Source organism: Seriola aureovittata, chromosome 16, assembly GCF_021018895.1.
Source record: "Seriola aureovittata isolate HTS-2021-v1 ecotype China chromosome 16, ASM2101889v1, whole genome shotgun sequence".
NCBI classification, from domain to species: Eukaryota; Metazoa; Chordata; class Actinopteri; order Carangiformes; family Carangidae; genus Seriola; species Seriola aureovittata.
In genome coordinates, this window is record NC_079379.1 from 25,471,075 (window position 1) to 25,492,164 (window position 21,090).

The 21,090-nt window shown below is 45.7% G+C and overlaps 1 protein-coding gene across 2 annotated transcripts in view; it reads left to right on the forward strand.

Moving 5' to 3' along the window:
• Window positions 1-21,090, forward strand: part of myo1g (myosin IG) — a 40,623-nt gene that overhangs the window by 7,415 nt on the left and 12,118 nt on the right. For both annotated transcript variants that reach the window (XM_056399957.1, XM_056399958.1), the window contains 15 exons: window positions 59-175; window positions 325-531; window positions 1,172-1,317; window positions 1,416-1,530; window positions 1,867-2,037; window positions 3,180-3,250; window positions 8,515-8,589; window positions 8,875-9,007; window positions 10,969-11,135; window positions 11,711-11,918; window positions 12,450-12,673; window positions 13,071-13,215; window positions 15,500-15,604; window positions 16,348-16,461; window positions 20,689-20,846. In XM_056399957.1, coding sequence (XP_056255932.1) covers window positions 59-175; window positions 325-531; window positions 1,172-1,317; window positions 1,416-1,530; window positions 1,867-2,037; window positions 3,180-3,250; window positions 8,515-8,589; window positions 8,875-9,007; window positions 10,969-11,135; window positions 11,711-11,918; window positions 12,450-12,673; window positions 13,071-13,215; window positions 15,500-15,604; window positions 16,348-16,461; window positions 20,689-20,846 — 2,156 coding nt within the window. The remainder of the gene's footprint in view (window positions 1-58; window positions 176-324; window positions 532-1,171; window positions 1,318-1,415; window positions 1,531-1,866; window positions 2,038-3,179; window positions 3,251-8,514; window positions 8,590-8,874; window positions 9,008-10,968; window positions 11,136-11,710; window positions 11,919-12,449; window positions 12,674-13,070; window positions 13,216-15,499; window positions 15,605-16,347; window positions 16,462-20,688; window positions 20,847-21,090) is intronic.

Here is a 21,090-nt window from a genome sequence, read left to right on the forward strand (position 1 = left end):
TAAAGATCCTCAGGTGGTTTTTTCTCTCTGATCCTTTTCTTATAAACTCTTTCTTCAGACGTCCAACAACGACCGGTCGAGCCACAGAGCCGTGATGAGCGCGCTGGAAGTGATCGGCTTCTCCGAAGAGGAGATTACCTCCATTTATCAGATCCTGGCCTCCATTCTGCTGCTGGTAACGTACAGAATATATGGTTTGTTAAAGTAGGAAACCATTAAAATTATAGTATAAGAATGTTAAATAAATATAGGTAAAGAATATTTTTACCATCATAATGTCTTGAGCTCATGTTTCTATAATGAAGTGCGTTGGTCTGTTTCCAGGGAAACGTGCAGTTTGAGAGCGATGGTGAGAGTGTTCAGATCGTGGGTCTGGAGGCCGTGAACCACATCGCTGAGCTGACGGCCACAGACCCGGAGAGCGTCAGTAAGACGCTGCTGTACCGCACCGTGGCCACCGGGGGCGGCGAGGTGATCGAGAAGGGCCACACAGAGCAGCAGGCCTGCTTCGGACGGGACGCCTTCGCCAAGGTGCTGATCCCTGGTTCTGCTGGGTTACTGTCACTCAGCAGCTGATCAGGATGAGATGTGTGGTTTATACAGATGAATCGTTTTTCAGCGGGTGATGATGATGTTAACATCGTCATGGTAACATGTTTCTCTGATTTTCACACTTGTCACATTATCATTCCTCCGCGCCGGCGACAGTCAGAGCCGTCCGTCTCTTTCTCGTGGACGTGATGTCTCAGTAACGCCTTGAAGGAACAAACATTCACCTGGACTCAAGGATTAACTGCTTAGATTGTCGGGGTCAAAGGTCAAGGTCACAGGGACCTCACAAAACATGATTTTAGCCTCGTGAACGTAACATCTGGAGAACTCCTCAAGGGAATCCCTTCACATTTGGCACATGCACCTAGACTCAATGATGGACTGAATAGATTTTGGTGGCTAAAGGTCAAAGGTCAGTGTGACCTCACAAAACACTTATTAGCCGTTACTCAAGACTTCACAGCAACGATGACGAAAATTTCACACACACGTTTCACTTTTCTTTGACTCTGGATGAACAGGAAGTGACCTGGAACTAGTGTGAGTGGCGGAGGGATACGAGCACGAGCAGGTGACTCTAGTTTTAGTTTATTAAACTCTCTCTCTCTTCTCGCTGCAGGCTCTGTATGAAAGACTCTTCGGCTGGATCGTTGGCCGCATCAACAGTGTCATCGAAGTGAAAGACTACAACCCAGTGCTTCATGGGAAAAACACCGTCATCGGCGTGCTGGATATCTACGGCTTTGAGATCTTTGATAACAACAGGTCTTGTGAAACGTCCTGAGTTTCTTTTTTCTAATGAAGTGAAGTCAGTCACTGTCGGCGATGTTGCTCAACTGTTGTGTTCCTCTGCTGTCGGACAGTTTCGAACAGTTCTGCATCAACTACTGCAACGAGAAGCTGCAGCAGCTTTTCATCGAGCTGATCCTCCGACAGGAACAAGGAGAATACCAGAGGGAGGGCATCACCTGGCAACATGTGAGAGACACACACAGACAGTGACACACCTGACGTCCAGGTTACAAACATGTTCATCTCTTTAACACAGTTTCAATAAGAACTGATGACGAGCAGCTTCGTGAAGGAGGATTTGTTGTAGAGTTGGTGTTCCTGATAAACTGCTGCCACACATGTGAGAGGAAAACAGTTTGTGTGTGAAGCACTATGATGTCATTTACAACATGCACCTGGAACAGACCCCGACACACAGGACATGCACACACACACACACACACACACACACACACTCACACACGGTAACCTGAGTAACCACCTGATTGATAAACATCGGCCCATTTCTCTGTGATGTCACAGATCGACTACTTCAACAACCAGATCATCGTCGACCTTGTGGAGCAGCCGCACAAGGGCATCATCTCCATCCTGGACGAGGCCTGCCTCACTGTGGGTAACGTCACTGACACCGTCTGCCTGGACAGCATGGACACCAAACTGGCCCAGCACCCCCACTACACCTCCCGCAAGGTGAGGACAGATGACATCATCGTCTGTCAGCTTAATGTCTCCTCATACGACTCTGTTGTTCCCAGTGAAGCTCAATCTCTCTCAGTAGCTGGAAGGTTGGAAAACTCGTCCTCCTTCACTCCTACGCTTTGATTCATAAAGTGGCGGTCAAGGATGAACTGATTAGATTTTGGTGGTCAAATGTCAAAGGTCAAGGTCACGATGATCTCATGTTCTTGTGAATGCGATATATCTGGAACGCCCAGAGAGAATTTCATCACAGATTCATTCACTAGTTATGACACAGTTTAACTCAAATCTGTAAAAGGATAAATTGACATTTTATATCCTGAAGGTCAAAGGTCAACTTCCCTGTGACATCATAATGTCCTGTAAAGACACTTCTGGCCATTATTCAACACTAACGCTGAATCTGCTGCTCATTAATAAAAACACTCCCTGCTGTCATTAACTGCTCAGCATGAAACTCAGAAGAAATGTTCTTGATGAAAAAGGGATCTCTGCCTTCACTGAGTAGGAAGTGGTGATTGGTTGTTGACATATCCTCCTCACACTTACAGTAACTCTGAAACACAAAATGAAGAAATCTCTGTTTCCGCCAGAAACACAGTTGTTAACGTTTGAGATCGATCTGTTAAAATCTCAAAGAAACTGTTCTGTACCTTTAAGTGGAGGAAAGTTGGACTGTGAATCATCACAAAATCAACCTGCCGACAGAAATGAGACGTTCTGTTCAGAGGTGAACGACTAAAAACAAAGGCTTTTATTTGGATTTATGTGACTGGTGAAAATTTAAGCCTTCTGTCCAACTTTGGCTTGACCACTCAAAATATATTTTTTGTGCAGATATAAAAAGATAAAGTCAAAAACATTTGTTCTCAGATGTCTTTCTGGTTTGATTTTGACTTATAATATCGAATGAGAAGAGAAGCCTGGTGTTCCCTGCAGTTCCTCTGACTCAGGTGCAGGTGTGTGTTGTTGTCAGTAGAGGGCAGAGTTTCTCCAGTGTTGTAAATGCAGCCTTCATGTCTTCCTCCTACAGCTGACATCTGCACCCTGTACCTGTTTGTCATTTACATTTAACTAGATAAAAGTTGATATTTCCTGTTGCTGTGCCTCACTGTGTCCCTCCCTGTCTCCAGCTCAGCCCCACTGATAAAACCATGGAGTTTCAGAAACACTTCAGGATCCGTCACTATGCCGGAGACGTCACGTGAGTCGCTCTCACATTCACACACTTTGTTATAATCGTCTGAGCTGAAAAAGTGACAGGATGTTGTGCAGAGTTCAAAAGTGTAAACCTGTAATCCTCTGAAGAGGTCGGTGTGTGAGTCGCAGAGGAGCCCCAGTGATCCACAGAGACAGATTACTGCTCACAACCAGATCTCAGTCTTAATGTTTTTCTTTCCTTTAATGAGGTTTTGGTTTCATCACATCCTAATGAATGTGTGATGTATGATAACTATGATAGCAACACTCACACACACACACACACACACACACACACACACACACACACACACACACACAGAGGAGATGGACAGTGACACCTTGAATCCCTCGGTCTATTTTCCGACAGGTGTCACAGATCGAGTGATCAAGATGTTTCGCATGAGATTAATTCATTTTACTGCACGTGTTGGAAGAACAGCTCAGGTGGGACGTTTGGAAAGGAAAGACGTCTCAGATGTAAATGTCAATTAAAATGAAAGATGTTTTCCTTAAAAACAGCGGCAGGATTCAGGTTTACCCCTTTCACCCTTTTAATTTTAAATCACGATGATGTTTATAAAGATCATCTTGGTCAGTTTTGCCTGTGGAGGTCGACACGTTACAGATAAGTTATTTTATTATAAATCACATGTACTGCTGGAAAATTGATATATATGAAAATACCTGTCAGCGCTTTTTTAGCTTTGATCTTATTCTGAAAATACAATATTATTTCAGTGGTGGTTTGGTTTGTGATGGACTGAGTAGAGATGAAACAGTTTGTGCTCCACTTCTCTGATGTGTTCACTGGATTTAACCGTGTCCAGATGAGGCCAGCAGTCAGCAGTCACCCGCCGTGGCTTTGGTTTGCAGAAGATCCCTGGTGCTCACGTGTCCTGCCCTCAATCTAGAGAGGGGAAGGACATTAATATGTCAAGGGAACACGAAAGGAGGAGGAGGGGGAGGGGGAGGAGGGATGGAGCCAGCTGATGAGACAGTTTTGGCTCAGTGAGATGTAGCAGCAGCAGTAATCAAGGAGAGCTGGAGGAGGGTTTACTGAGGGTCTTTGACTCAGGGAAATCCAGGCTAACACGATGTCGAACACGCACCCAAACACCGAGCAATCTCATCCATGTTGGACGCTCCAGATCCCAGACCATCACTGCAACGTGTGTTTCCTCCTTCATCAGCAACGAGCAGATCTCTGCTTCATCAGCCAGCGAAAGAGCCAACGCCACGCTGGTCCAATACTCCATTACAAGCTCCTTTAACCTTCCCTTACCTTTCCTTACCTTACCTTACCTTTCCTTTCCTTTCCTTTCCTTTCCTTCCCTTACCTTTCCTTACCTTACCTTACCTTACCTTTCCTTACCTTACCTTACCTTTCCTTTCCTTTCCTTACCTTACCTTACCTTACCTTACCTTACCTTTCCTTACCTTACCTTACCTTACCTTTCCTTTCCTTTCCTTACCTTACCTTACCTTACCTTACCTTACCTTACCTTACCTTACCTTTCCTTTCCTTACCTTACCTTACCTTTCCTTACCTTTCCTTTCCTTTCCTTACCTTACCTTTCCTTACCTTTCCTTTCCTTTCCTTACCTTTCCTTTCCTTTCCTTACCTTTCCTTACCTTACCTTACCTTTCCTTTCCTTTCCTTACCTTACCTTACCTTACCTTTCCTTTCCTTTCCTTACCTTTCCTTTCCTTTCCTTACCTTACCTTTCCTTACCTTACCTTTCCTTTCCTTTCCTACCTTACCTTACCTTACCTTTCCTTTCTTACCTTTCCTTTCTTTCCTTTCCTTTCCTTACCTTACCTTTCCTTACCTTACCTTTCCTTTCCTTTCCTTACCTTACCTTTCCTTTCCTTTCCTTTCCTTACCTTACCTTTCCTTACCTTACCTTACCTTACCTTACCTTTCCTTTCCTTTCCTTTCCTTACCTAACCTTTCCTTACCTTTCCTTTCCTTACCTTTCCTTACCTTTCCTTTCCTTTCCTTTCCTTTCCTTCCCTTACCTTTCCTTTCCTTTCCTTTCCTTACCTTACCTAACCTTTCCTTTCCTTTCCTTTCCTTTCCTTTCCTTACCTTACCTTACCTTACCTTTCCTTACCTTTCCTTTCCTTTCCTTACCTTTCCTTTCCTTACCTACCAACGTGTTTCCTTTCCTTTCCTTTCCTTTCCTTTCCTTTCCTTTCCTTTCCTTTCCTTTCCTTTCCTTACCTTACCTTTCCTTTCCTTTCCTTACCTTTCCTTTCCTTACCTACCAACGTGTTTCCTTTCCTTTCCTTTCCTTTCCTTTCCTTTCCTTACCTTTCCTTTCCTTTCCTTTCCTTACCTACCAACGTGTTTCCTTTCCTTTCCTTTCCTTTCCTTTCCTTTCCTTTCCTTACCTTTCCTTACCTTTCCTTTCCTTTCCTTTCCTTTCCTTTCCTTTCCTTTCCTTTCCTTTCCTTACCTTTCCTTTCCTTACCTTCCCTTACCTTTCCTTACCTTTCCTTTCCTTACCTTAAGGTTGTGTTGCAAAGTGTCACATCCCTTTTTTCACCAAATCTTTTAGTTTCAGTTTCCTGGTTTTAACGGTTGAAGCGTTGAACTGAAACTCTGACATTTAACAGCGTGACCCTCAGACTCTGTCAGTGGTGTTTGCAATGGATCTTGGGATAGTTTGGACCAAGTAGGAACCACCTGTTGGAGGAAAAGAAGGACACATTTGAAGGCGGGCACAGACACGAGTCTAAATGAATGATAATGTTGTTTCATGTGCTCACCTGATGCTCACCTGGTGCTCACCTGGTGCTCACCTGGTGCTCACCTGGTGCTCACCTGGTGCTCACCTGGTGCTCACCTGATGCTCACCTGGTGCTCACCTGGTGCTCACCTGATGCTCACCTGGTGCTCACCTGGTGCTGCGAGGGCTTCGTCCAAGCCATGACGGTTCGGGTCCGACCTTGTTATTGGTTTAAATACTTGGTTACATTCCACCACTGCCAACGTTAACATGACGGGCTGTGTGTGTGTGTGTGTGTGTGTCTGTGTGTGTGTGTCTGTGTGTGTGTGTCTGTGTGTGTGTGTGTGTGTGTGTGTGTGTCTGTGTGTGTGTGTCTGTGTGTGTGTGTGTGTGTGTGTGTGTGTGTGTGTCTGTGTGGTGTGTGTGTGTGTCTGTGTGTGTGTGTGTCTGTGTGTGTGTGTGTGTGTGTGTGTGTGTGTGTGTCTGTGTCTGTGTGTGTCTGTGTGTGTCTGTGTCTGTGTGTGTCTGTGTGTGTGTGTGTGTGTGTCTGTGTGTGTGTGTGTGTGTGTGTGTGTGTGTGTGTGTGTGTGTGTGTGTGTGTGTGTGTCTGTGTGTGTGTGTGTCTGTGTGTGTGTGTGTGTGTGTGTGTCAGAGCTGCATTGGTAATGACAGATGATTGTCCCTGTCGCTGCGTGTCCCCGTCACCCGGCCTCGGCCCGTCTCGGGGCCACATCAGGGTCGCTCCAGCTGAGCTGTCACCCCCTGTACATCTCTTCCTGGTGGCGCTGGCCCCCCATCATCCCCTGTCCCATCCCATCCCAGTCTATCCTTACTGTGGCTAAATATACCCTCGCCCCCCCCCCCTCCACTTTCACAGCTTTGACCTACTTCACTCCCTCCTCCTCTCTCTCTTCCCTCATCCTGTTTCCTCTCTCTCTCCTCCCTCTGTTCTGCCTCCCTCACCTGACTCATTTTAAATTCCCTGCAGTCTTCCAGCTGCACATGCAGCACTTTGAGCCGCCGCCACATATATCACCTTCGCTTACTGCACAACTTTATATCCCAGAGATCTGTGAGCTCGTCCCCTCCACCACCCTCGGTCTTCACTTAGATAAACTCTCCTCTGAAGCCTCCCCTGGTCTCTGGAGCTCTGCTGTCTTTGTCTCTGCGTGTCCTCTCCTGTCTGTCCTGTACTTGTGTATGAGTGTTGTTGTTGTGTGCTCTGATTGCTCTCTCTCATCCTTTCACACTCTGTCTCCCTTCGGCGAGCTTCCCAGAATCTGGTCAGGTGGTCTTGGCGCCCGTGAGCCAAGGGGACACATGTGTCACAGCCAGCCTCTCTTCTCTGCCTCCAGATGTGACAGCCGAGGACACGGTCACAGACAGGGCCACATGTGACATGCTCTGTGTGTTTTTACATTGGGATGTGTGTTTGCCACGGGGGGGGGGGGGTGCAGGACAGTGGGAGCTACTGCCGTGGTGGAAAGTAACAAAGTGCTTTTAATCAATTAACTAATTAATTAATCCGCTCCTGTACGTCAGGAAAGTCTGGAGGTTTCCTTTGAATTTTACACAGACTGTAAATACTGAACAACGTACAAGAGCTGGGCAAACTTATTTCTCTCAAGTGAACGCATTACAGCTCTGTACGATACAATGAGACACATCGCACATCTGTTCAGGGAGGCGGGTGTGTAGGAGCAGGATGATCACACTGTCTCGCTTTAATAACGACTTATTCATGATGTTCATCAGGCTAAAGGAGCCATCTTACACAGGATCAGCTGTAACCCGGCAACCAACCACCTCAGCCCGGGTACAACACAGAATAGAAATCCACACACATCAATTCACTGTGAAACAGTTCTGTTATATAATAATTAATATTAAAATTTTAAAAAGACAAATTAATCTCACGTAAAGACATTGGCAATGTGTCTTTTTAATAAATGTTTCCATTTTCCATTTTACAACATTTCTCTAAAAAGCAAAGATTAGAGAAAAGTGTAAACAAAATGAAATATAGATTTCTGTAATCAGGTTTTTCTTCTCACGGCCCCCAACATTTATCTCGTGACACGTTGATGGGGCCGGATCCGCAGGTTGGGAACCACCTGACTAAAACAACTGTATATAAAGTAAAACTAGCTTCAGCTGCAGGTTTTAAAGGCAGGACTTTGTGGTTGTGACCTCAGTGAAGAGAGGGTGTGGTTTAATATGCTCAGTTTGTGTTTCCATAAACAGGAAGTAGATTTAATATGAAACACTCAGTCTGAGTTAGTGCTGAAGGCAACACTCACACTGCAGCAGCCTGATGCAGCTGAGCCTCACTGACCTGCAGCTGGTGGACCAGCAGGTCACCCCCCCCCCTCACTGTCTCACTCTCTGTCTTTGCCCCCGCCCACTGTCTCTGTCTCACTCTCTGTTTTTGCCCCCCCCCCTCACTGTCTCTGTCTCACTCTCTCTCTTTGCCCCCCCTCACTGTCTCTGTCTCACTCTCTCTCTTTGCCCCCCCCCCCTCTGTGTCTTGCAGATATTCTGTGGAGGGTTTCTTGGACAAGAACAAGGACCTTCTCTTCCAGGATTTCAAGCGGCTCATGTTCAACAGGTAGAAGAGACACAGTCGTCACTGACACTCAGGAACTGGGTTACCTGTATGAAACACTTTCCTCTTGCTGACCTAGTTAACAGCATCCTCTCTCTCTCTCTCTCTCTCTCTCTCTCTCTCTCTCCTCCCTCTCTCTCTCTCTCTCTCTCTCTCTCTCTCTCTCCTCTCTCTCTCTCTCTCTCTCTCTCTCTCTCTCTCTCTCCCCCCCCCTCTCTCTCTCTCCTCTCTCTCTCTCTCTCTCTCTCTCTCTCTCTCTCTCTCTCTCTCTCTCTCTCTCTCTCGTAGTGCCGACCCAGTCCTGAAGGAGATGTGGCCAGATGGTCAGCTGAGCATCACTGAGGTCACCAAAAGACCCCTGACTGCCGCCACCCTCTTCAAGAACTCCATTGTGGCCTTGGTGGATAAACTAGCGTGCAAGGTCAGTTATATTGGCTCATGATCGACTTCCTGTTCCCATCTCTTGAACTGAGGGGGAAGTGGTAGGTGTCATCTTTAATTTCTCTTACCTAATGGTGACAGTAACAGCTGAGAAGGTCAAATTACTGTATGACGTAGATCTTCAAAGATGAAGATACTCCACTCTGTATTCACAGAACAGAACGGTGCCTGACATACGACCCCATACCCTTAGAAATAAATACAGATCTTTCTTAGAGGGAGGCGTTGATAGTCCATTCTAACAGAACAATATCGTTCTCTTAGCTTTCGTGTCCATTTCAACTCATTTGTCTCATAAAATAAACCTGATTTTAATTATTTATGGTCCAAAGCTCAAACGTTATTTTCTCAGTTTGCCCGAGTATGAAGCTTATCTTTTGTCTCTGTCGGACAGCGCGTGTGTCAGATTGAATGTATTCGAGTGTGTTTGTGTTAGTAGGTCTTAGCTCAGCGTCCTCTGCTGTGACCAACAGGGCGGCGCTCTGCACCAGGGTAAACCTGAATGACACTTCGTCACTGTGCATCAAACTATAGAGCTCTCATGGTGTCAGAGAGGAACACTTTCTGTAGGTTTCCTCCTCTTGCTGGAGGAGGAGGTGGGAAGAGGAGGAGGAGGAGGAGGGAGGAGGAGGAGGGAGGAGGAGGAGGAGGGAGGAGGAGGAGGGAGGAGGAGGAGGAGGAGGAGGAGGGAAGAGGAGGAGGGAGGAGAGGAGGAGGAGGAGGGAAGAGGAGGAGGAGGGAGGAGGAGGAGGAGGAGGAGGAGGAGCTGGTAGTCAACCACAGGATGAGCTGCTCACCTCTCCTGGCCTCATCTCACTGACTGAAGTCTGACATTTCCTGCTGTTATGTTGGGATGGCCCGCTGTCGGCCCGCTGTCGGCCCGCTGTCGGCCCGCTGTCGGCCCGCTGTCGGCCCACTGCTGTAGCGTCTGGTCTCGGTGTGACTGAGGTAAAATGAAGGAAACTCCCCTGGCAGCTGTTTCTCTTCCTTCAGGTCACATTGTGTTTCGCTGCTGCTCTTCAGGAGCACCTGGGCCCAGTCTTCCCGCCTCATTTATCCTCGCATCCATTTACCGACTCGCTTCTCAAATCTCTGCTGAGCCGAGGTGAAACTCGGGGCACACATGCGCATGCATCATTGGTATGACGGCCGACCTCAGAAAGTGCTCACTTTGTTCCGCCGTGTTCATCTTCGGTGGACGGAGAGAGACGCAGGAACAGTTGGGATCAGTGTGAAGGTGTGCTGACGTACAGGATGTGTTGTGAGGCTCAGCTGCTCACAAATATTCGGAGTCTGATTAAGGTCACTGAACTCGAACACACTGATAAAAACATGAGGAACTTTGTCCTGATGATATCATGAAAAAATATGTCCTCAAACATAAAATCCTGAATTAAAGTGAAGAAGATAAAACTTTCACTGTATTCACGTGTAATATTAGACTCAAATACAGTGAATACACCTGCGAGCTAATAACATGTTTTCTTATGTTGAAATATTCCTCCATTACTCTTGATATTTGCTTTTCATGAAACAAGCTCCAGTAAAGCATGAAGACATGTCTTTATTCAAATTCAGTTACCAACCTCTTTACTGTAATTCTTTGTTCATTTTGCAACTGTGTTTGTTTTCATTGACAATCAATCAGTTATTTTCCTCATTAGTCGATCAATAGTTTCGTCTGTAAATGTCAGAAAGTAGTGAAAAATATAGTCAAGTCATTAAATTTGAATTTGAATCTTCATCCAGACCATGTCACATGCTCTTTCTACTAAACACAGATATGTGATCAGCTGATATCAGCTCATATTAACATGTATGAAGATCAATGTCGGCGCTGCAGGTGTGTTCAGGAGTCTGACTCCTGTCATCGGGAGCATCATCGCGGCTCAGTGGAGGAGTCACTGTGGGGTAATGATCAGCTGTCGCTCTGTCTTCCAGGAGCCGTACTACGTGAGATGCATCAAACCCAACGAGATGAAGTCTCCGGTGCTGTTTGACGACGCCCGCTGTCAGCACCAGGTGGCGTACCTCGGCCTGCTGGAGAACGTGATGGTGCGCAGAGCGGGCTTCGCCTACAGGCAGCCCTACGCTCGCTTCCTGCAGCGGTAAGACGCCGACTTTCTCTCTGTAGTAAACTCCTCTGTGAGGAAGCAGCTGCTCAGTTTCACACAGAGATACTTTAAATTACTGAAGCAGATGTTTACATCATCTTACCCACGATGCAGTTGGAGAAGTGAACAAGTGTAACAGTGGAGAACAATGTTGCGTGTGATCTTTTCTGGCCGACTGGGAGAACGGAAACAACAAACTAGATCCTTTTCTTGGTAAAAGAAAATTTACAAATGAAGTGAAACCAGATTCTTCCCTCGAGTTGTTTTCAGATTAAAGCTGAAGAAGAAGAAAGTGTGATTGTAAAAGAAAATGAATGCAGACGAGCAGGAAGTCCTTAATATGGGTCAAGCTCCAAAAACACATGAGCCGACACTCATACTGTCCTGTCCCATGAGAGACGTGAGACAGCTGCTGCTGTGATTAACACAGTGATTGTGTGTAAACGAGCTCCTTTAAATACAACCAGTGACTTTTACAGAGACGGCAACAAGAGTGATTTTAGGATCTGTTCCTTCCATAGATGAAGGTAGAGAAACCGATCACACTGATTTCTCCTCCTGTTCTGCAGGTATAAAATGACGTGCGAGTACACCTGGCCGAACCACCTGATGGCCTCAGACCGGGAGGCCGTGGAGGCTATCGTCACCCAGCACGGTTTCCAGGACGACGTGGCGTACGGTCACACCAAGCTGTTTGTCCGAACGCCACGATCTCTCTTCACCCTGGAGCAGGAGAGAGCGGCGCTCATCCCCATCCTGGTGCTGTTCCTGCAGAAGGTCGGCCATGTTCGAACCCGTACCATCAGTTTAGTTTTCACCTACAGCTCCGGCAAAGTCGGATCTCCCCGGCGGTTTTAAAGCCCTGCCTGTGTTTTAATGAGGATGTATTGATCTGACGGTCTAATTAACTGACACAGACCTAATGTAATGTCACGGGCTGCTCCGTCATGTGATTACGGTTAATCATTCTCAGCGTTATCGTCTCCAGTTTCTGGGTTTTGCCTCAGCCTCATGAATATGTGGCTCCTGGTTACGCTCGGCTGAAATTCATCTGCCAGCTTGAATCTTAATTTCCTGGAACAATAATTGGGAGAATTAATGAGATCCAGAGTACAGTTACATTAAAGTCAATTACTTCGCTTGCTCCATGAATTAGCCTTCTCCTTTCTCTGTTCCTGACCTACTTTGAAGCTGCGCAGAGAAGCTTCTTAAACTGGAGCAGGAGTGTGTCTTCATCTCAGCAGGACACAGAGACGTCTTCCTCTCTCTCCTGTCTCTAACTCGTCCCTCTGTGTGTGAAACCCACAGGTATGGCGTGGGGCTTTAGCTCGTATGAGGTGCCAGCGGATGAGGGCCATCTACGCCATCATGGGCTGCTACAAGCGCTACAAGGTCAAGGCTCATTTCTGGGAGGTGGAGCGGAGGTTCGCTAACGTGAGAACGATGGCCGACTACGGAAAGAGCGTGGAGTGGCCGACCCCCCCCGCAGCTCTGTCCCAGTTTCACAACAACACAGTCATGCTGCATCGCAGGTCAGAACACACTGATTACACCTCATACACGGAGGTAATTCACTCTAATATGAAGATCTCAAACAATAACTTCATTTATATTGAGTTACAAAGTGCTGCACAAACATAGGAACTAAAAGCAGTAAAACACACAGAGGCAAGTGTAACAGGGAGAATTACAAATACATGTTAAAACAATGAAATCAATAAAATAGACAAAAGAGAATAAAAGCAAAGATAAAAGCATTGAAATCAAGAATTAAAAGTGTTTGTATTGAGCTTTTTAATACGTTCTCAACAACATCGTGAAAGAGTCTTTGTGTGACGTCGTGACTTTAACATGAAGCTTTAACTGAACTGAACCTCTCGTGTTACTCCACCCACGTGGCACGCTGTCTTCTTCTTCTCTTGTTGTCAGGTGGTGGGCGAGGCAGATCGTGAAGAACATCCCTCCGTCTGACATGTTGGAGGTTCGGGCCAAAGTGGCGGCTCTGACGGCTCTGAGCGGAGAGAGGAAAGACTGGGGCGTCAGCAGAGCCTGGGAGAGGGACTACCTGGCTAATGTGAGAGCCACCATTCAACACCGCAACGACAACAACACGACACGACAACGACGACAACAACAACACAACACAATACAACAACAACAACAACAACACAACAACACAACAACACCACAACGACAACAACACAACACCATAACGACAACAACAACAACACAACACAACAACAACAACACCACACAACAACAACACCACACCACACCACACTGACAACAACAACAACACAACAGCAACACAACAACAACAACACAACAACAACACGACAACGACAACAACAACAACACAACACAACACAATACCACAATGACAACAACAACAACACCACAACGACAACAACACCACAACGACAACAACACAACAACACAACATCACAACGACAACAACAACAACACAACAACAACAACACGACAACAACAACACAACAACAACACAAAACAACGACAACACAATAACAACAACAACAACAACAACAACAACAACATCACAACAACACAACAACAATAACAACAACAACATGGTGTTTTCCTGTTCATATCATGTTAGAATAGTCCGTGAAGCATGAACACATGTCTGTGTTGAAATGTTCTAAGCTCAATGTTATTGCACCTGTGTTTGTTTTCATTATCCGTTAGTCTGACAATTTTTTTCTTAATGAGCCAATTCATAGTTTGGTCTATGAAATGTAAAGTAGTGAATAAATACCCATCACCCATTTCCTAAAGCTCAAATGAACCTATAAAACTACGGTGGCTGACGAGGACAAACGTTCTGCAGCGGCCCAAAACATTTCCATCAGGAGAAACAAGCTGCAAAGTCAGAAAGAAACACAAGAACAGAAAGGTGCTGCAGGAAGCTGCAACACATGGAGACAAACAGGCTGCACATACAGAAACACAGTAGCAGTCATATAACGACCACGATCACATTTTAGTTTCATCATTTTGACCTTCAGGCTGTGAAATCGTCGGTGGTTCTGCGTTTGCTCCTTCCTCTCTGACTCTGGTCACGTTTGCTGAGTGCTCTGTTTGAAGAGAAGCTCATCGGTGAGACGCCGCACAACAAGATGTTTATTCCTTTTCCGACTCCTCTGGGGTTAATTCAGCCCGCCGGCACAACTTCTCACAGTAAACGAGACTTGATTGACCAGCAGTGTGTGAAATCATCAGTTGTTGTGAATGTATACGGTGCATGTGACGAGCCTCACGGTAAACGGCAGCGTGACTTACAGAGGATGGTGCTTGTGAACACAGCCCTTCTCTAATGAGTCCCACAGTCAGCTCATTTACCAGCTAATCTGAGGCCTTTTGGCGCCGCAGGCTTGAAAGGCGCCTTCAGGGAGCGCGAGCGTGACGGCCTCAGAGTCCTGAGTCAGTCCCTCGTTAGTCCGTCAGGCGGCACGTGACTCCCGGCCTCCTTCAGGGCGACAGCTTCACATGATCGTAGTTAATTCCACAAAGACCTATACTGTAGATACAGCGTGCAGACCGGACCTGTGGCTGAACATCAAGCGTGTGAGAACAGAAAGGAGGAAGTAAAAACAGCTTCACTGAAATCAGAGCAGCGTCTCTGTCTGAGGCTGAAATGATGTGAATGTTCACTGTGTTCATCCGTCACATGCAGCTAATTCTCTTAAACATTCACATCCACTGGAGACACGGCGTGACTGCAAGCTCAGCTGACATCGAAACATAAGTGTATGAAGTGTTTACACTGGAGTTCACACTCAACATTCACTCTTCCATTTAACATTTAAATTTAACCTGCAATAAGTTCTTTTAAACGTATGACTGGAATATTAATGTGAAGACTTTACAGTCAGGAGCTTGTAGTGAGGTTCAGTCTGTCCTCCAGTCCTAATGTCTCAGGTGTGTTGGAGGTCAGGACCTTTTCTTCATGCAGGTGTGTTTGTGTTTGAAGACTCAAACTGACACCACAGTTGGTCAGTAAAATATCATTTCATGGAGCATATTGAAGTTTCCCCTCAGACGTACCGTGCCCATGTATTCAGAGTGAATACATACATAGAAACAGCTCTGAGGAGGTCACATGACACCGAAGACATGGCGATGAAGGCTCACCTGGTTAGTCAGGAGACTCTGACATCACGTCAAACACCATGTCTGTGACCGCAGCCCGAGGCGTCGAGCTTTCATCTGCTGCATCTGGAATTAAAGTGATAAAAAGGCCTGAAAGGCTGAGAGAGGTCACCCAGAGTTTTACCACTAACCACCACATACATTCCCGTCTGAACTGTCCCTCCTCTAACAGTCTGTCCTTTCTGCAGGTGAGAGACAGTCCTCAGACAAACTCCGCCTTCACGCGTGTTTCCAAGGAGCTGAAGAACAAAGACGAGTACAGTCAGGTCCTGTTCTCTGGCTTCTGCAGGAAGGTACAGTACGAAGGACAAAGCACCTCACACTTTCTGCTGAAGTCCGACTCTCAGGGTTGAATTTCTCCTCAGCTGAGGGAGTGAATGAAGGGTGTCACACCAAATCTCTCAGAAGGTTTCCTTAGTTGAGGAAATGATAGCAGTGAAAGAGATTATACAGCGTCAGACTTGAAGGAAGGTCTTATCTGAAGGTGTTTGCTTCTGTTTCCTCTTTGCTGTGGGATGTGTTCCTCTCTTCCTCCTCCTTACACCTTCTCTGTTTTACATCAGCTCATCTTTCAGGATCTCAACCCTCCAACATGAATCTTTAAAATGAGATAATAATAATCAGAGGATTAATCATGGAAGGAGCTGAACTATGAATTCATCCTTACAGTGTTTTAACCTTTAAGATTCTGCCCGTTTGAATCAACAGAATGCTCATTATTTTACCTGAGGATGAACTTGTTCTTATCGTCGGCCATGTTGTCAGATCAGGGACTGAACAGAGAGGGTCTCCACTAAAGTCTAGGTGAAGCTTTATCTTATGAAGAAATCAGGTCTTTGATAAAGTGAATAAAACACTGACAGACACACCAGAGCCTGTGTCTTGTCTCTTTTGTTTATTTCCTGTGAGTTACTTGTTTACAGCTGAGCACTGGAAACCCAGCAGACTCCACAAGTCTTGACAGAAAATAGACAGTGAACAAATGTGGAGTCTGATCCTCTGATCCTGTGTTTGTGTTTCTCTCTGTTCCTCTCAGGTGAATCGATTCAACAAAAGCACAGACCGCGGCGTCCTCGTCACAGACAAGTACGTCTACAAATTAGAGCCGAAGAAACAGTACAAGGTTTTGAAGAGGCTTCCTTTAGACGCTGTAAGTAGTCACACGGGAGACACACACACACACACACACACACGTATATATATATATATGTGTGTAAATATATTCATATTCTTAATCCTGCTTTATTTTATTTTTTCTCATCAATAACAACAAATGTCATTAAAAGACCAAAAACAACAATTGAATTAATACAGAGAACAAGTTAGTGTTGTCATCAATAACTGACAAACACATCCAGTATAACAACAGTATAATTACAGTCTATAATGTAATAATAATATAAAGTTTTTTAATAATAAAACTGTTCAGACGGATGAATTCACTTTTAGTTTTAGTCTCTGTTGAAGCAGCTATCTGAAGATTTTGCTGTTGCTACATAGCTAACGTTAGCATTAGCAGCTGTTTACTCTCCAGTCTAGAAGAAACGTTGTGAGTTCAGCATCAAACTTCATTCCTTTACTCACCAACATCTGTCTCCAGAGGTGGAAACTAACACAGATGTTAACTCTGGTCTCTGTCACGTCTTTTCTTCTACTGAAGTTAGCATGCTAACAGCTAGCCCCGGCCCGTCTCCTCACTGTAGCCTCTGTCTGAAGACGCAGCTGTTCAGAGGACGTATCGATCTCTGGTCTTATAAAGACAATGATGACTGAAGCGCTCGTCAAGAGACGATCACCACCAAGGGAAAAAAATTTAGTGACAGAGAAAACTTTCAAATAGCCCCTTTAAATACATTTAAACATACAGTAAAACATACAGTAAAATAATGCACCTCTCATTGCTTTTAAAGCGAGACTCCAGAGATTTATTATGACACTTCCATGAAGTTGGGATACTTACAAGAGACGGATCAACACCTGAGATGTCCTCAAGCCTCAAAAACTAAACTGATCTTGACCTTTGAACTGTCACATAATGAACCATAAACCAGTAATGAAAGGGGGACGACATTAACAGTCTGGGTTGTGAGGTGTGTGTCCTCACATGAACAAGAAACACAGATGCTCTGTTCAGCAGCTCCTCTTCCTCACAGCTACTGAATCTGGGTCACACTCATTGTACTTTATCCCAGCTGTCCTTTATTTCCCTCTCTGTTGTCTCAGTGCACTTCCTCTATTCACCACACACACACACACACACACACACACACACACACACACACACACACACACACACACACACACACATCTTCCATCATGTTTAACCTGGGTCACTGCCATCCATCAGTAAGAGAGGGAAGTATGAGAGCAATAAGACGCCTGTGTGTGTGTTTACACAATAGACAAATAACCTGTTCAAGAGTCAAGTGTGTGAGTGTGTGTGTGTGTGTGTGTGAGTGTGTGTGTGTGTTTGTGTGTGAGTGTGAGTGTGAGTGTGTGTGAGTGTGAGTGTGAGTGTGTGTGAGTGTGAGTGTGTGTGTGTGTGAGTGTGTGTGTGTGTGAGTGTGTGTGTGTGTGTGTGTGTGTGTGTGTGTGTGTGTGTGTGTGTGTGTGAGAGAGTGTGTGTGTGTGTGTTTACACAATAGACAAATAACCTGTTCAAGAGTCAAGTGTGTGAGTGTGTGTGTGTGTGTGTGTGTGTGTGTGTGTGTGTGTGTGTGTGTGTGTGTGTGTGTGTGTGTGAGTGTGTGTGTGTGTGTGTGTGAGTGTGTGAGTGTGTGTGTGTGTGTGTGTGTGTGTGTGTGTGTGTGTGTGAGTGTGTGTGTGTGTGAGTGTGTGTGTGTGTGTGTGTGTGTGTGTGTGTGAGTGTGTGTGTAGTGTGTGTGTGTGTGTGTGTGTGTGTGTGTGTTTACACAATAGACAAATAACCTGTTCAAGAGTCAAGTGTGTGAGTGTGGTGTGTGTGTGTGTGTGTGTGTGTGTGTGTGTGTGTGTGTGTGTGTGTGTGTGTGTGAGTGTGTGTGTGTGTGTGTGTGTGTGAGTGTGTGAGTGTGTGTGTGTGTGTGTGTGTGTGTGTGTGTGTGTGAGTGTGTGTGTGTGTGAGTGTGTGTGTGTGTGTGTGTGTGTGTGTGTGAGTGTGTGTGAGTGTGTGTGTGTGTGTGTGTGTGTGTGTGTGTGTGAGTGTGTGTGAGTGTGTGTGTGTGTGTGTGTGTGTGTGTGTGTGTGTGTGTGTGTGAGTGTGTGTGTGTGTGTGTGAGGCTGTGGTCCTGGCTTATCTGGAGGTTTCCTGCCGTCTGGGGCGAACCTGACACACTTGATGTGGTGATGTGAGAAAGTGGATCAGGGGTCTCTCAGGGAGCTCAGTGCTCTGAAGGACGGAGGCTAAAAGTGAAGAGAGACAGTAGATGACATCTTTATTTAATCCCATCATTCAAGGTCCCTGGAAATAGGTTTTTGATCCTGGTTTAGCTCCGTGGTTTGATGTGTGTCTGACGGAGGCAGGATGTAGAGGAGGACGTACAGACGGCAGGGACTCGAAGTTTAAGAGTCTCCACATGTCAACATCTTCTTTTTAATGTTGTTTAGCTGATTTGAGTTAAACTGAGGACGCTATGAAAATATGGCTGTGGTGATAAAAGATGGAGGCAGACAGCTGATGATCCATAGACATTGTTGTTGTGCTGCTGTATTATAGGTTTGACTCACAGTAATGAGACGTTGCTCTGCTTCAGAACTCTTCTCTTTAAAATATGAACAGAATCATTTCACAGTGAAGACCAGTATCACCTTCCTAACGTCCAGCAGTGGTTTCACAGAGCGAGGCAGAGAGAGAGAAAAGAGCTGGAAACATGCCAGAGGGTGAAAAAGCTTCACTATGCAGCAGACTAAAGATAGCTGCTGCTGCTGCTGCTGCTGCTGCCATTAAACTCCGCTGCTCAGACTGTATCCAGGTCAGAACCAGAGGCCACAGCTGAGCTCCTCCTGTGTCACCTGACTCTTCAGGCTGGACCATCAGCACCAGGACTGAGGGGTCAGAGGTCAGACACTGAGGACTGTGTGACAGAACAACAGCTCTGTGTGAAATTAGGATGATTTTCTTCGATCGATTGGAAACATTTTGTTTTGACTGAAACTCATGAGCTTCAAAATAAAGTCCTGAAAAACAATGACTCTACAAAATAAAGTGCTGCATGAACATCTTATTCTTACAAAACTGATGAGTGTTTGGAGGGAGAAGTCCATTCATCCATTCATTCATCCATTTCTTCATTCATCCATCCATTAGATCATGTCCTTATCATGCAGCCTCACACAGACAGGAGTCCTGTGGTTAATCTCATCAGTTGATACTTTACATCAGGAAACGTCTTGACCTTCTTGGGGGGGTTCATGAACAGCATCGTCCCTCTGAGGGGACAGGTTGTCCCAGAGTGTGGCCTTGACGGTGGCGGGACGCCCTGCTCAGTCTGCTGGATTAACCTGTGTGTGCTGGGGGCCGTAAGAGGCTTAGTCCACTCTGCCCCCCCCCCCCCCCCCCGACACACCTGACTTTCTCCTGTCTCTGTCATGTGAATACTGTATGTGTTTATACACACTGCACTTCTTCTTCTCTGTTTTGACCTCTTTAATTTAACCCCCCCCACCTCAGCTGCTGTAAATCTGTACATTTCTTCCCTCTGGGTCTGACCTCATGACTTTGGTCACACGTGCACAGTGGGCAGAGTTTCTCTCACGCTACATAATGAGCAGAAATAATCTGCCTTCATTCATGCATGGTGTGTGATCCAGGATGTACAGTGCTGTATTAAACTCACAGCTATCATACGTCCACGCTCTAATCCCTGGACTTTTATACAAATTACTTTCCAGAGCTTCTATACATGTCACTGAATATCATCCAGTCAGACGACAGACTGTAGTCTCAGTCTGACACTCGGATCATGAATCTGTGCACGTGTAGTTTATTATATATAGAACTGGGACAAACTGCACAACCACTTATTTATTTATTTCATATTGCACATGTACAGAATCACCTACATGTATATTGTTATTGTATATAGTATTTCTATTTTACACTCTGATCTCGGGGATCAATAAAGATTCATCTTATCAAGGTACAACTGGAACGTTAGCATGAGCAGTGATAGCTAACAAACAGAAATCTGTTAAGCTCCTGAACGCAACACATGATTGACATGTGATCAACAGTCTGTATTCACACTAAAGAACAAGAACGTCACAGTGTCCCACTTTAAGAACCAGCAATATTACTGTTACTCTGTGTCTGTCTGCACGCATCAGAACATGAAGCTGCACTTTGATGAGTGACGCCAGTGGGACATCCTGAACTCTGACCTTGTGTTTCCCTCCACAGTTCACAGGCCTGAGCGTGACCTCCGGGGTTGACCAGATGGTGGCGCTGCACACGTCCTCTGAGGACGATGTCCTGCTGTGTCTGCAGCGAGGGGAGCTGTGCCCCAACCAGGACCGGGTGGGCGAGCTGGTGGGAGCGCTGGTCGACCACTTCACACGGTCAGTCCCACATCAACACGCTGGTTTCCTGTTCACACTGCAGCCGCAGACACAGTCTGGGAGTCAGGGACACGGTGGTCCTTATAATATACAATAATAATATATAATATAAACAGAGATGTGATATGGAACTAGATGTTGTCAGTTGTTGTTAGTTGTTGTTAGTTGTTGTTAGTTGTTGTTAGTTGTTGTTAGTTGTTGTTAGTTGTCAGTTGTTGTTAGATGTTGTTAGTTGTTGTTAGTT